This window comes from Triticum aestivum, chromosome 7B, assembly GCF_018294505.1.
Source record: "Triticum aestivum cultivar Chinese Spring chromosome 7B, IWGSC CS RefSeq v2.1, whole genome shotgun sequence".
In the NCBI taxonomy this organism is placed as follows: Eukaryota; Viridiplantae; Streptophyta; class Magnoliopsida; order Poales; family Poaceae; genus Triticum; species Triticum aestivum.
This window is the reverse complement of record NC_057813.1, coordinates 107320093-107336517: the sequence shown is the minus strand read 5'-3', so window position 1 is coordinate 107336517 and position 16425 is coordinate 107320093. Positions and strand designations below refer to the sequence as shown.

General features: G+C 45.2%; 1 protein-coding gene, 1 long non-coding RNA gene and 1 pseudogene across 2 annotated transcripts; 2 read left to right on the top strand and 1 right to left on the bottom strand.

Moving 5' to 3' along the window:
• Nucleotides 1–3505: 3505 nt before the first annotated feature.
• LOC123156631 (uncharacterized) lies at nucleotides 3506–8672 on the bottom strand. The gene is made up of 3 exons (XM_044574773.1): nucleotides 6900–8672; nucleotides 5997–6098; nucleotides 3506–4086 (listed from the first exon to the last, which is right to left on the bottom strand). The coding sequence occupies exon 1, from the start codon at nucleotides 8396–8398 to the stop codon at nucleotides 7169–7171; it is 1230 nt and encodes a 409-aa protein (XP_044430708.1). The 5' UTR covers nucleotides 8399–8672; the 3' UTR covers nucleotides 3506–4086; nucleotides 5997–6098; nucleotides 6900–7168.
• LOC123156630 (BTB/POZ domain-containing protein At5g41330-like) lies at nucleotides 3950–6712 on the top strand (annotated as a pseudogene).
• Nucleotide 8673: 1 nt separating the features above from the next.
• LOC123156632 (uncharacterized) lies at nucleotides 8674–10873 on the top strand. The gene is made up of 3 exons (XR_006478281.1): nucleotides 8674–9033; nucleotides 9125–9329; nucleotides 9914–10873. It is a non-coding gene; the product is annotated as an uncharacterized lncRNA (long non-coding RNA).
• The last annotated feature ends 5552 nt before the right edge of the window (nucleotides 10874–16425 follow it).

Sequence of the window (16425 nt, the reverse complement as noted above, 5' to 3'; positions counted from 1 at the left end):
GAATTTATCTTTAAAAAATACATGAGAAACGAATACAGTTGTTATATTTCCAAGTTGTCAAGCATGTTTGGTTTGGTTATACATTGTGCAATGTGGTGCTCAGTTAACGTTTGGTTCATTTGTGTTGTGGTGTTTAGTTAACTGTTTGGTTCAATTCTGCAATGCGATGTTCAATAGTTGTGGGTGCATTCTGTTATTGTATACCATGTGAGAAGTAAATTGAATTTGGTTGAACTAAATACATAAGAAACAAATACAATTGTTCTATTTCCAAGTTGTTAAGCATGCTTGGTTCGGTTAACTGTCTGATCTTCTATTATGAGTATGTTATATTATGCAATGTGGTGCTCAGTTAATGTTTGGTTCATTTGTTGTGGTGTTTAGTTAACTGCTTGGTTCAATTCTACAATGCGATGTCCAATTGTCGTGGGTGGGATTTTGTATTGTTGTGCATGTGAGGAATAAATCAAATTTGGTTGCATTTAATACATGAGAAACATATACAAGTGCTATATTTCCTAGTTCTTAATCATGCTTGGTTTGGATAAATGGGTTTTCCATGTGGCTTGAATTAATCAGATGAATATGCAATGTGCTTATTTTTCATCAACATATTTTACTAAGAGCATGTGAACCCTTACTTAACCTGATGACTAACTACCTTATATGTGTTGCAGGGAAATAATGGGAAGCACTGAGGTTTACAATCAAGATTAGCACGTGCATGGTCCGTTGTCTAATAGCACATTATTGTGCAATTGCAGGAACCATTCTAATATTTAGCTTTCTAACAATTTGGTCTTGCACATGTAGGTCCTGTTGTCAGAGGTTTTGACCCACTGTTTGACCCTTTTTGCATATGGGGAAATGAGTTGTCCATGAATATCAATCAAGTCAAGAAACTCAGAAATATTGTTAGGATAAAGAAATTAGCGACAAAAACCAACAAAATCTTTGTCTGCACAATGAAGAAGACATCAGTTCACTACAAGATGCTACTAACTATCATACCTTGCCTTTTTTTATTCCTTTGCCCCATTTTCAACATAGAGAAGATATTTATGCACATCCTTATTTTCAGGCCTTTCCAAAGCAGTTCACTGATGATTACCTCTTAAACCACCTTTATGGTCACGAGGCGAGGAAGGTTTTCATACAACATCCACGGTTCAATATTGAAGTGTTCCTGAAGAGGACGAATGATGGACGGTCAATCATCCACAGACACTGGCCTAAAGTTGCAAAGACCTTCAACATCAATGAAGGTTCAATATTCGTCTTCCGCTTCAGCAGTTTTCTCGATGAGATGCATCTGTCTATGTATCGTCTATGATGCTAATTTTGAAAGGTTTCTAGATGTTGCATGTGAAACTTGGTGCTGGTGCAGTTGTGTAATGGGATAACTGAATGCTGAAGCTATATCATGTTGTACTCTGATGTATTTCAATTATGAAATCATGCTTCCTTAATATGTGAATGAAATATATTATGTGTTTAATATGAATGTCAATTAGATTAATAAATGAATTATTAGTAATAGGGAAATTAGTCTGCTAATAGCGAATTAGCCTGCTAATTGGTTTTTGCTATTGGAAACAGTTATTGAGAAAATACCGTGGGCATAAACTCTTCGAATCTGAATAAATCGACTTCACGAAATACAAACCCTAAACTCGAGGTGGAGGCTGACTAGTGATTTTTTTTATCGAGATAAGGTTGATTGGTGATAGGAGGAAAGGTGTAGTCATCATGCCAAATTCGCATGTGTGAGGGCCTAGCACATAGGGAGACGAATTGTTCGCTCGGCTCAGTCTCTCTCCCCCCCTTCTAAATTGATCGGCCCAAAGCGGGAGGAGCGTTGGGTCTCTAGCACACAGTTTTTCCTTACTTTTTATTATTCTTACTTATATTTCAGAAGTGGAAAAAATGTCACTTAAATTTTAAAAATGTTCTGCATGCATTAAAAGTAATAATAATGCTGTGTGTAAAAAATGTTCACAACATTTTAAAAGGCTGATAACATTAAAGAATGTTCCCACATTTCAAAAAAAATCTATGTGATATTTGTTCGAAAATATTTATTACAATGCAAAGTAATGCTTACATAATCCCGAGAAATGTTTTGTACCATTTGAAAAAATGTATCTGGCATTCAAAAATATGTTTGTGTAACTCAGAAAAAACGTTCTGTTCCATTCCCAAAGATGCACTACATGACATTTAAGAAAGTTCACACATTTTCAGAAGTTGTGTTCGTGCCATTTTTAGAAAATGTTTATACAATGTAAGACAATATTTCGTATTATTAAAAAAAATGTATATGCATTTGAAAAATTGTTTAGCACATATTAAAAAAATTCAAAAATATATATTTGCAAAATTGTTAATAATGTATTTTAAAAATGTTAAAGATGTTTAAGAAATGTTTTGAATGTACACGAAAATGTAAAATATGTACGAAAAACATAGACATCAAAACTTGAATTTTAAAAAAATGTTAATGATCTATTTATAAAATGTTAAAATTATATAAGAAAATTATTAATTTATACAAAATATGTGCAATGTGTATGAAAAAATAGGCATGTATTAAAAAAATATAAAAGTAAAAATAAGAATAAAAACCAACAACAAACATAGAAAAACGAAACCAAAAGAAAACAGGTGAAAACCGACACAGAAATTTAAAAAAGAAAGAAAAAGAAGAAGACCGGAAATACTGACAAAAGAAACACAGAGAAAACCCTTGTTGAAAGGTTCCAAAACTGCTATGAACTGGTCTACATAATCTTTCGAAACCGTTTTGACGGGCCGATTTTTAAAAAGCACGAGCCCCGTTATGGTAGCTCTAGAAATAGGTGAGAAATAGCCCCGACAACACCTACGTTCTGCTAGTATATGAAAATCAAGGAGAAAGCAATAGGCGAGAAATAGCTCTCATGGCGCCTGCGTGTTGCATGAGTTCAAAAATCCGGGAGAAAACTGAACGAACTCGTGTGTGTAGCTCCAGATGGGGAGGGCCGTCCATTTCTCAAGAACAGTAGCTTAGGGCTTTTTAGTATTTAGTGTGTGTGCTTGTTCTTAAGGAAACGTTCAAATCAAATAATCATATCAGGATGGATCCAGTGAGTGTGATTTTTCTTGCTTTCCTCAAGAGTTAAAAAAATGTCAGTTTTGAAATATAGTGGTAGCTGCATTTAGGCGACCGGGTCCGAGCCATGGGAGAAGACCATATTGGATTAGATATTTAACTCAAATTCTAAAATACTACTCCCTTTATAAACAAAGATAAGACATTCTCGGTCACTATTGTTTTCATAGGGAGTGTTACTATTTTTATCTTGGGGCTCGGACAATTTTTTTTTCGAGAAAAGGAAAGGTGAGTTCGATCTCAACAAGTTTTTTTTAGAAACACCTGTAGTTTGAGTCATCATACTCATAACAATTACAAATACATTGATTTTGATGTAAGATTCAAGACAATACAAAGTAACTCTTATGATAAGAATTGCAATAAATTCTTTTGGAAACACCTTTTTTGTTGCATCAATTTCAGCTAGAAAAAATACTCCAAAGATTTCGGTAAAGAGGCTACAATTAGACCGGAGCAAAGGTGTTATCATTTTTTCACCCGCACAAACATTATCAATAATGGTTTTTGAAAGCACCTTGAGCCGTCCATCCAAACAGATAAAAGAAGCCTCGATCGAGGAACGTACTTGGGCCATGGATAATCTCCTAGAAGTGCAGGCCGTTGGATCACAATATCTTCATCATGATGCCGATAAAGAGATTTCAATTTCACAAAAAATCAAACCAATATTTTTTTTGACACACCAACATCAACTCATCAGATCTGAATAATGAAATCTGCAAGGACAAAAAACTTTCTAACCTCAAGGCACCATAAAAAAAGTAAATTTATTCTCACAAAATACGATGATTACTAAACGATGACAAAGAATATACAACTCTTGAAGATGCGAAGTTGCCCCATCTCTCAGCGCCAAGATGGTAGCGATAGGCGAGGGGACCAAATATTCCCTTGCGGCGCCGGTAGCGGCGGCGACAAGTTAGGTATGCTCGCTAGCAGAAAAGAAATAGAGAAATTTCAGAATGATAGACAAATGACGCGACCATCCAGCCCACTAAATGTTCCGGCCCAAATGAAAATGCGAGTAGAAAATATGTCAGTCGAAGTCAACACCGCTGGTACCGAGAATTCCCCACCCATGGCTTCCGCCACCGCGTCCTCCTCCGTCGTCACCCTCAACGTCGGCGGCGAGCTCTTCCAGACCACCACAGCGACCCTCTCCCGCGCAGGCGCTTCCTCCCCTCTGGCCTCCCTTGGCCCATCGCCCGCCGACGCGCCACACTTACTCGACCGCGACCCTCGCCTGTTCGCCGCCATCCTCTCCTTCCTCCGCAATGGCCGCCTCGCGTCCCCTCCTCCCTCCCCCGCTCTCCTCGCCGAGGCTCGGCACTTCTCACTCGACGGCCTCCTCCTCTCCTCCCTCTCCCCCGCGTCCGCCTTCTCCCCACTGTCTCTGCGCCCCACCGCCCTCCTCCCCCTGACCGGCCGCGTCGCTCCCTCCGCAGTGGCCATATCCCCCTCCCCGCACGCGGCCTCCCTCGTTGCCGCGCACGGCCTCCCTCGTTGCCGCGCACGGCGGGGTCGTCACTAGCTTTGACGCCGCGCTCGCCTCCCGCACCAGCGTCCTAACGCCGCTCCCCACCATCGACTCGCTCGTCGCGGTGTCCCCCGCCGTCGCCCTGGCTGGCGCCCGCGACTTTCCCGGCGTCCAGCTCTGCCGGTTCCCGGGCGACGCCCCTGCCACAGCTTCAGAGGCTCTATATTGGCCAGACTCGCCTTCTTCTTCCGTGCTGTCTATGGCCGCAACAGCGGCCTCAGAAACGGCGTCACACTGGCTCTTTGCCAGCTTCGAGTCAGCGCGACGGAATTCGAGCGCCGTGGTGGCGTTCGATCTGAATTCGCTGTCACCTGTGGTGGAAATCGGGCGGAAGGAGGTGTTCGGTGCGGACGTTGAGGCAGCAATACCACCTACCAAGCTCGGCTGGCTTGCTGGCCACAGTCTCTTGCTTGCGGCCGGATCACACTCCGGGCCGGCCGGAATGGTGGGTGACATACGCCTGTGGGACGTCCGGGCAAGCTCGACGGTGCCGGTGTGGGAGGTGAGGGAGGAGGACGACTGCTTTGCAGATGTTGCTGCATCAGACTCGCTGTCGGCATTGTTTAAGGTGGGGGCTGCCTCCGGTGAGGTTTTCATGGCCGACTTGAGGAGACTTAGTGGTGATGGCATCAGTGTTGATCCTTGGGTGTGCATCGGAGACCGACAAAGGGCGGGAGCTGCCACAGCATCTCGCAGAAAGGATGGGAATGGTTGTAGAATTGAGTGTTACCGCAATTGGGTGTTTGTGGCACGTGGCGCATATGTTGAGGTGTGGACACAGGTGGAAATTACATCAGAGCCTGGGGAGAAGAAGGTGATGAGGAGGAATTGGGTAGGGAACGGGCCATCGGTGGTTACTGCCGACGGTGAGGAGATGGACAAGATCGTGAGCTGGGCCTTCGGAGGCGGCAGAATGGCATTGGCTAGAGTCGATAAGCGGTCTGTTGAGGTGTGGGATAGTGCTTCTGGGACAATATCGGGTGAATAGAGGAACAAGACAACACATGTAAGAAATCTCAAATTGGATTGCTCTTCTTGTTTACCTCTATCAATGTAGTTTCGGTGTTTGTTTCAGTTCAGAGAACAATCTCTGCTCTAATTATATAATCTGCCTAATTTTTTAGTTACTGAACAAAAAGATCAACAGTAACACAGATCAAATTTCTGTAAGCAAAAGTGAAATAGAATTGATTGTGAACCAGAATTGCTTGGTTCCTTTGTGTAATTGAGGTAGTACTTTTGGTCACTGTAAATAAAAATTCACAAAAGTAGCATGTGAATTAATCTAATCATTAATCTCCTTACCTGGATATCAGATTAACATCTTCTAGGAGCTCATGTTTGAGAGAAAAAGCTTCTGTATCACATTTCAGCATCACATGCAAATACAACACGCTTTGCAGTTCTCTGTTTCATCAGAAGTAAAGATCGATATTAATTGCTTGGTTCTCTGCACATTAGTATCCCTTGTGTTTGGTAATGAGCACATCTTATATGACGCAAAGTTGCAAATTAATATGTGTTCTTTTTTTTAGCAAACTAAGATGACATCATCCTGGCATTTTTTTGGGGGGGAACATCATCCTGGCAATTTAATCATACATTATATCCGCATTCAATCTTATTAGTGTAACTCATATCTTCCACTACAGTCCACATTAAAAGATTTAGTTTGAGTAAGATGTGTAAGCCTGTAAGGTAAGTTTTATGGTTAGCAATAATAATATCGCATAAGGTTAGGAATCTCAAACTCAACACTGATTATTGTTTGTTTTTACGGTATTTGATTATGTAGGTTGATCTGATAGATGCTGGAATTTCAAACTGGCCGCCGGTTCTGACAGAAACTATCAAAGTTCATCTTGATCCTTCATGAATTTAGACATTGCAGTTAACCATCTGTGCAAACATATCAAATATGAACTCAATGGATTTGATGACACAGCCCATTAAGTAAAACCCCACTAAATTTTTTCAATTGGCCCCCCTTAACTACCAATAAATATCCGGAGTTCCGTCCATTAGGTTTCTATTTAGCTCAGTATGTCACGATCAAATCATTTGATAGTTTTGAACCTTTTGCATTTTTCTTGTAATATATTACATGTAGTAGGAAAAACTATTTCTTGCTATAAAGAAAAACCTTTGCAGTTTGTATTCTTTTTTCCTTAAAACCGCAATGCCCATTGTCTAGGAGTTTTGACATACCTTGCTTATGTGGGTCTGCTTGTGCACAAGCTCTGCACCCAGCTTGTGCTGATCCGCAGCTTCTCATTTTGAATTAAATTCCAGATATTCCTATACCACACACACACAAGAGATGATTTGTTCACACTTCACAGTCTCGAGCATATGCTTTATAGAACTTTAAAAGTGTCTAATTGGTATTGCGAAAGTAAAAAGGAGATGGAAGCAATACATACTGCAACATCTAAGAAAAATCCTAGTAACTAATAATACAGCGTAACTAGCTTAACTCAAGGCTCTGGAAAAAGCCAAGTAGGAGACCATGGACCTTCGCCGGCTGTGGACGCCACTACCGTCTCCGACAGCAATGGCATCACTGTCCGGTCTCTCATGTTGTACACCCCAGAGTCTTGAAAGGCATTCTCACAATTTCCCCTGTTTATTTTTGAAACGAAGGGCCTGCCCGGCTTTAAGTTAAGAAAGGCCAAACCAGGCTGACTAGATCCTTTCTTCTCGTTTAGAAAGTAGATGCAATCTTCTTCAACTCCGGTGCCGCTAGATTGACCTCCGGCACTGGCAGGGAGGGACTCGGAGCACCCTTGGCTGACGAAGAGCGCGCGCCCCATCAATGTATCGACTTCGGTCCAGTGTGCACAGCCGCTGCTGCTCAGGTCCGTTGCTTCCAATACCTTGAAGTGTCGAGTCAGCTTCAAAGGTCCCCAGTCTCTCGGCCACGGCTCGCTGATCCTTTGTTCGACCATCAGCAGCCTATCACCGGAGACGACAAGGTAGTTCCGCTGCAAGTAGAAGCCGGTCAAGTTAGGATCATACCATGCCTCCCGCCCTACTAGGGTACCGTGGATGGTTGTCTGCTCGTGGCCGTCGTCCAGGATACAAAGTTCATGCTGACGATATCGCTCCACATTTGTGGTGAGGAGGGCGTAGATCTTTCCTTTGAAGATGGCAATGTCGCTGACGAAGCCGCCTTCAGGCTCCGCCCACTCCATCGTGGAGCACCTCGTGATGTGCCATGGCTGCCCACGAGTAGAGATGATGACTCTCGCGGTCGTGGAATTTGTTGACTCCACCAGAGCGGCGATGAGGTGATCGGACGCCACCACCTTCCGGACGACGGGCTTTCCCTGGAACCAGAAGGCAGCCTCGGGGACAGGGGTCGTCGCAGAGGGGGAAGGTTTCATCAGCGAGCACCTGCCGTCGCCGTGCACGAGGAAGAGCCTGCTGCCGGTGGAGGCTCGGATGGAGACGCCGTCGTCCGCGGCGGGCAGGCGGTGGACGGCGCAGTCGGGGAGGCTGAGGAAGGTGCCATCGCAGAGGGCAATCCACGGGAGCAGCGGGGGAAGCGGGCGCAGCAGCCGCGCGTTGGAGCGCCATGCGCGGCAGACGGCGGCGAGGAGGACGCGGTCGGCGTGCGACGGCAGCCGCGAGAGCACGACGCCCAACAGCTCCGGCTGGAGGTCCGGCCATGGGCACCGGAGAGACGAGCTTGATGACACGGCCATCGTCGTGTGATACGTGCGGGATACGTCCTCTTTAAACAGAGAGATCGATCTGAGGACGAGTCCGCTCCAATTTAGTCAGTTGTTTTTCTTGCGGATCTGGTGGTTGGTTCAATCCCGCTTTCTTCGGTGGCTTTTCTTTCATCAGTTGAGACCAGGCTATGTACTTGGAGATCCAAGCGTCAGCTTCATCTCACCGGCTTCTTCTCCAGCAACGGTTGATTCACCGGTTGATGCGCTGGTGGAGCTGCGGGAGGTGCCAAGAAATCGCTTCTGTATCCGTAATTCTGTATCCCTTTGTAAAGAGAGAACAGCGAAAGAGTGGACGAGCTCGCGTGCTCCTGCTATTGTAGACCAATGGTACAAGGGCGGGTGGAGACGGCAATTATGGCTCATGGAAATACTGGTGTGGGTCCCTGCAGTAGAGGCGACGGAGTTAGGCGTCACCGTGACGAGTCGAGGATGGTGTACCGTTGGTACCTGATCGATTCAGGTACCTGCGCCGGTATGCGCAACGGCGTCGATTGCCGGGAAACGCTGGACAGACGAGTGTGTTGACCCAAAAGCACCTCAGATCCCATGGCGATCTTGGCGGCGGATGGGGGCGGCTTCGAGTTCCTCTCAGATCCCGTCGACAGGTGTGCTTCCCCCAATCCCCCCTCCCCCATATGGTAGATTTCTCCTTCTGTGCTGTCTCATAGATCTCCTCCGTGGAAAACTGCTGGTCAGGTTCCGATTCTGGCGATGGATGAGACTGTGTGCTCGTCGCCCAATCGACATGTGCTAGATCTGGTGGAAGTAGCCGGCGAATGCATCGTACACGAGGTGGCTGATGGCGGACGCTGCTTCAGCTCTATATGCTGAATGGCTTCGACGGCAGAGTCCGAACAATCTACTAGCAAAGACGACCCAGAGACTCCGGGCTGCACAAAAGGTAATTAGTGTGTGTGTGCTTAGTGCGTTCCTGTTAAGATGAATGTACTGTTGTAGACGGGGCGCGGTTGAAAGAATGCTGCTTGAGACAATGGTTCCACGAATACGATTTAGTTATGTGATCAATTTCTATGCGGGGGGACATCGTTGATGCAGAGTGTGTGTGTGGGATGGGCTCCTACAGAGCGGCAGCCGTGCGCCGGCAGAGTTTGTACCTCAAGAAAACAATCAAGGGATACGCAGAGACGAAGAGTGACACAGTGGTTGCGCCTGAACTTGGAAGTTTGTTCAACTCATTTGGCGAGGCGTACGATTAATATAATTTGTTTTCCTGGGAGATTTGTTTTCGAATTAGGTATGGGAAGAGTAAATCGAACATACAGAACCAAGTGTGACAACTAAAAGAAAGTGTATGCAGGAAATTGTATGTGGTTGCTCGGTACGCCATAGCTTCCAGCTGATGCATTTTATTTCTGTGTGCCTAAGACATTGATATAATTTTTTCTACACACTTGTTACAGAAATGTTTTTATGCTGATCGTATCGGGTTGACATGTATTAATAATTTTGTATATAACTATACAGACCAGTGTCGAGCAAATGGAGGCTGCAATACAGAAAGTCATGCAAGATGTGACACACCAGTGATGCAAATTGCATGTGTTGAAGAAGACGGAAGAGTGTCTTGGGCCTCCGTAGACAAAGAGAATCAATTTCAGAGATGATTTCCATAAGATAGGTCATCGCATGCTGACGGTTGACGAGTTCGAGAAAGCATGAGCAGACCTGATGGATGCGTACAAATTGCAGAAGAACACATACTTGACTCAGTTGTACGAAGTCGGAAGAAGTGGGAAGAGCCTTCAAAGGTAAATTTTGTGCCAAGATGACGCGCACTCAATGGAGTGAGAGTGCTAATCATATGCTGAAAGCATATGTGCCAGTGAGCTGCCATATGCATCTGTTTGTTCAGCAGTACATGACTCTGTTATTCAATCGTGAGGCAAGCGGGAACTATGAAGAAAGGTGGACAAATATAAGTTTTTTTGCCAGAAGATTAACTGTTTTTATGAGTTTGACGTTCGGATACTATATTGATGTCTCTGATCTTACTAGACGACCCCGGTAATGAAGATGAATACCCCACTGGAGCTGCATGCAAGCAATGTTCTGTATGAGGCAGGTATTGACCCCGGTATTGACCTTGATATGTTCTGTATGAGGCAGGTATTGACCTTGCAAGATGAATACCCCTTGCTATGTTCGAGAAATTTGGTGAGATTCTGTATGAGGCAGGCCAATACAAGGTTGATGAGGTCGAGAAAGGTGTGAAGTATTTGGCTCGGAGATACCACCGAAAGAAGCACGAAAAGTGGGGCAGAGTGGTATATGAAGTTCAAGTGCTGAATCAGGGTATGGAGATAGCATGCGAATGTGGAAAATTTGAACATATAGGATTGTCATCCTGTGAAGGTAGAATTGTTTAGTTCAGTTTCCAAGGTTATGATGTACTGCAAAAACATACTCATGACTCTGCGATGTTCACAAGTGCTTGACTTCCTAGGCTTCACAGAGATACCGGCTAAACACATCATGAAGAGGTGCTTCTGGACCACTTGATGCACCTGCAGAAAGATAAGCTATCTAACAACTCCGTAACATCCAAACTTGTAACATACACCCTGGAGGTTGTGCAGCTCGGCGATGCAAAAACAACAACACATGAACTAGTAATCAGTTTGCTGAAATTGGCAATGCAGAAACTGATCCCATTAGCTGATGTCCGAGATGGGCTTGGATTGGAGGGTCCGCCTTCAAGCAAGCCAGGCAGCAAGGAAAGGAAAGAGCAATGGACAAGAACTGTCCGGCCAGACCCCTTGCTGGGCGGTACCAGCAAGCGCACCCAATTTTGCATATCTTCCGGCAACTAGGGCACGAGAGCAGTACTTGTCCCCTATGGTGGACGTTCAGAAAATACCAAGAAAGGAAGCAAAGTGCTCGAACTGTGGCGTTGACAGACATCGGAAGAATACCTGCAGCAACCCTAAAGTTGTAGTGGAGGTGGTGCCAAGTGCATCTGGTGGGTCAATTACTTGAGCCAAACCCATAGACTCTCCTTGATTTATGTTTTTCTTGCAGAGGGTTCATCAAGCCGTGTACAACCAAGAGTAGGTGTTTTTCCCATAATAATTATGCAACTAGACTGAACGAAGCAGCCCATAATAATTACTCCCTCCGTCCGAAAATACTTGTCATCAAAATGGATAGAAATGGATGTATCTAAAACTTATATACATCTAGATACATCATTTTTTATTCATTTTGATGACAAGTACTTCCGGACGGAGTCTAGTATTCAACTAGACTTAACGAAGCAGTTGTGTGTGATTAGCTGGACGCCCAGTGTCTATGGCATACTGTAAATTTGTCGCAGTTGTGTCCATGCCTATGTTGAAGTGTACGACGAATGATTTGTGAAATCTAATCTGGGAGAACAGTTTTTAGAGTACACATAGAGTACACATCTGATTGCACATGTGTAAACTTCTTTGCGCCAGATGACTTTTGACCAGATGTGGGGAACTTCACTGAAGGTGAGGGTGCGAGCGAGTCGGCTCCTTAAAAAACACAGATCCAAACTTAAAAAAGAAAAAACAGATACGTATTGACGGCCCTAACGAAGAAGGATCACACAGATATGCGCCACTATTTACTACGTAACGTGCCAAGATGGTACAGCTCGGCACAGGGCATCCACTTCGTTATGTTTGAACGGACGGCGTCACATGCAGTGGCTGCGGATTACTTTATGGGCAGAACTGTACATGCCACTGGTCCCATCCCGAGACGAATGAATGGCTGCGGATTCCGTGATCAGGCGAGCCCGTCCACGCCTACGAGTTTCCGTTTGTAAAGATCACTAAAGTAATGATGTAAACACTCTTATAGTATTTGTTTATGGAGGGAGTACTTACCTATTTCTTCCATCTTTTGATGTCAGAACTTATTCTGCTTCACGCGGTGTACATCGCTATCTCGTTTTGAGATCAGAACTCATTATCTGTGTAGACGGCGGCAATGACACATGAGCGTGCATTGGACCGGTTTGTATCCCAAATTCAATATGTGGCTCGGTTGGGGCCTCCGGCTTTAGATGTTAGCATTTGGTGCGATGTTTGTTTCGTATTAGGTTTGGACTATCGGCACCCATTCATCAAGTGGTTAGAAATAGCGACAGTTGTTGCTAAGATGGTGGCTTCGGATAAACTGATGTACTACTTTGTAAGGTCTTTGTGAATAATTAATAAAATGATTGCACGCGTCGTCTAGATGCTATGCAGAGGCCGGGGATAGTCCTCCTTCTCTAAAAAAAACTGTGCGGGGGCTATTGTCTGCCTTTTGTTTTCTTTCTTGTCAATTAGACTCTTCTTTTTAGGGATGCCAATAGACTATCTTGGTGTTCTTTTTTGGGTATGGCTAGGTCTCAGTCGAAGTCGACCGAGACTTAACCAAGTCTTGGTCAAGTGTTATACTCCTTCTGTCTAGGTGTGTAAGTCATCTTACGAAAACCAAATAATCCCAAAACACTTAGGCGCGGTGCATTAACTTCTACATCAATTCTTGTTTCTTCACATATCAACCAATAAGAGACGAGAGATGTGCATGCTTTTAATGACTTGAGACTACCAAGCACGACATGCAGTGGTTAGTTCATTGCATGCAATGCTATTAATTAGCAAATAAACATTAATGTCTCTCGTTTTTCTCTCCTCCTTGGTCACGGTGCACAACCTAAGATGACTTACTCACCTAGACGGAGGGAGTAGTATGTAAGAAGAAACAAGAATAACTAAAAATAAATTTTTGTACGAATCTCCGTGTAAAATCAAATGAAGATAGTATCGATTGAGACATAACAAAGTCTCAGTCGACTGAGACTTAGCAAAACTGTTTTCTTTAGGTTTCACAAATTCTGCAAGCAAGCCAAAGGGGGTACATACATATATAGGATTATACACTAAGAATCATAGATCACTAAGATAAAGATAAGCAGATCTAGGCTAACTGGTTGATCCCAAAGTTGTAGCACAGCAAGTTGGGAGTAAATATGTTCCAACTTCCAAGAAAACAGAACTAATCATGCTAGGTTGATCACATAGCTACCGAAGGGGAAACCCTTGTCGGACACCACCGCCCAACATGTTGTAGCCGTGCTGCTGCTGTCCCTGATATCAATGGTGTGATCATCACATTCGTAATGTTGTACACACCGGAGTCAAGAAGCAGAAGAGTTTGGTCTGGGATAGTACACATGAAGTAGAAGCAATCTTCTTGGTATACACTGCATTCTCCAGTGGGCAGGGACTAGGAGCCATGTTAGCCAAGAAAGAGAGCATGGCCGCGCAAATCACTGACCCTTCTTCATTGACCTGAGCTGCTGTGGAAATCTGTCAAAAAGACCTCAAGTATAGCCTGATTTTATCTTCAAACACATAGTCGCTTGCCGAATTAGCCATGGCGTGAAACCACCTAAATCACCCAAGAGTCAATTATGTTCTCGATGGATGAAATAATAACGAAGGTCTCGTCCAACTCAAATATCGAAAGCTGGCCAAATCCACTCAATGTGTACAACTTTCCATCAAAGAATGCGAATCCACTCCACGCTACATATAATAGTGATCATTTTTGGCTTGCTTGCAACATTTTTGTGAAACATGGAGATTTTGTAGAATTTTTGGAGCATTCGAATCCTTAGGAACTTTTTCTATGTTGGTTGTTTGATTCGTAGGACTGGATCCTATAGGATATTTTGTCTAAGAAATCATTTGTACTACTCCTACATTTCATAAAGAACTGAACATCTACTCCAACCATCTTTTACAATTTCTTTATTTTCCTATGGCATCAAGCACTCTTTGGTATCCTATATGATTTAAGTGAACATGCCACTCTAATTATGTACTTTTATTGTTCCTGCATTTTGAAATTCCTGCAAATCAAAGAGGCCCCTAATCATCCTTTTTTCTTCTAAACCCGAGATATTGCCACGGAGGACAAAAGAAGCCCACCAACCATGAGGTGGCCCAACCCTACTCCTTAGAGTCGTTCTGCAATATAGGGCGCATCGCCACCTTGGCGCACATGGCAAGGACTTTGTTGCCTACATAGCGTATGATTCTTGTATTTGCCATGTACAAATCGACAAGGAATTACTATTATACATAGCGTAGTTTTCATAGGATTACTCTTAGCTGACTCGGCTCATGCATGTAACCCTAGCCTCTGGCCATCTATATAAGGATCCAGTAAGGACCCTCGATCGATATCTCACAACAATCAAACCAATACCCTCATAGCTTGTTTGGTTGGGGGTGATTAGATCAAGGGAATAGAAATTGAAGGGGTGCAGGAAATCAAGTCTATCGTGAGTGCGGCGTGCATCCGTGTGTGCGCGCCACACCATCAAGGGAATGGGAATTGAAGTCGACATGCTTGCCACACCACACGAGACCACCACTACTTTTTGAAGGGTGGAAAACCCCATTGTGAGCACGTCGACACCGATGTGAGCCAACATTCAGCGGTGCTGGCGAGGGCAGGATGGCCGGAGTTGGGATGATGGCACACGATGCTGCAAGTGAGCGGGTGCTGCAACCAAGGGCTTGGCTAGGTTTCGTAGCATTACCTTGCTTCAAGGACTTTTCATACTGCCATGGAGCAGCGCTGGCTCTCCCTTGTTGTGATGGAGCATCACCGGTGTTACAATGGAGCATCATCGGGCCACCAGAGCATCACTGGTGTTGCGTTGGATCGTTTTGTCAGGCCCTGGAGCATCACCAGTACCGCGATGGATTTGAATAAGCATTAGTTGAACATCATCTCACGCAGTACAGACTTGCAATCCATCACCTCTGATCGAGAGAGTTGGAGAAACCATAACACGCCGCATAACACACGTGGAAGAAGATGTTGAAGTTGCCACACCAATAGCCCCTCAATTGCTCCCTTTGATTGACACGCCAATGCCCAAGATTCAAAGAGAACCAACAAATTGAACGAGATAAACTCTCACAGGCTTTCTTTGATACCAGATCGGCCGTCATCAGGTAAGGAGAGGCCAGAGAGAGCTTTCCAATACGTTATCGCTGCCAGTACCTCGTCGATGCTGCTGGAGGGAAAAAACATAAAGAAAAGTAAAACAGAACGGATGAATCCCCACTCCCTTTGCCGCTGACAAGGCCGTCAGACGAGGTAGGTGTCGGTGTACTAAAGTAGGGGCTCTTCTTTGTACCCCTTACTAAGTGCACGGGCAGTCTGAGCCGCGCCCACGACCACACTAAGCAGGGCAGAGGGAGGAGTCAAAGCCGCAGAACGGCCAGAGCAACGCCAAGACCAGAAGGGCAAGGAGGCAAGGTGGTTCTCCCCGGCAAGACCCTTGCCTGGGCAGCCTCCACAGCTCCGTCAGGAACCTTGTCGGGGCAACTTGCCCAAATCCCACGCAGAACACGCCACCTTTAAGCCCAAGGTTCCCAAACACCGTCAACCTCATTGGGACCAGGGTTCGGGAAGCACTTCTGTGGTGGCATGCAGATCTTTGTGAAGACAAAGAATAGAAGATGACGACACTTGGCGAGATCCTTGCCGAGGAAATCTATAAGACCTCCAGCAAGATCCTTGCCGGGGATGACTACAACGCCACGACAAGACCCTTGCCGAGGCACCGGCAAGGCCCTTGCCGAGGGCATCCGTGGGGCCACAGCCAGGCCCTCGCCCGCCTAGACGCCACCATCATTCCCATGCAGCTGCCAGCCCACCAGCTAGGCAGGCACCTGCGTGTCAACAGGAGGCCTCCAGGCCAACTCAGCAACGCCTACGTGGTGGCATGCAAATCTTCGTGAAGACCCTACCATCGCGCCACCTCAGCTTCTTGCCAGCTTACATGGCACCACGCGCCCCGCTGGCCTGGACGCGTGTCGGGGCAGGGTGGAGCGGCGACGGATGGGACAGGGGTTAGTTTCCGCCCTCGATAAAGTGAGGGGGACACCTAAGGGGCGCATTAAATGCGTCTTGTCCCGTAATGGCTAGCGATAAGC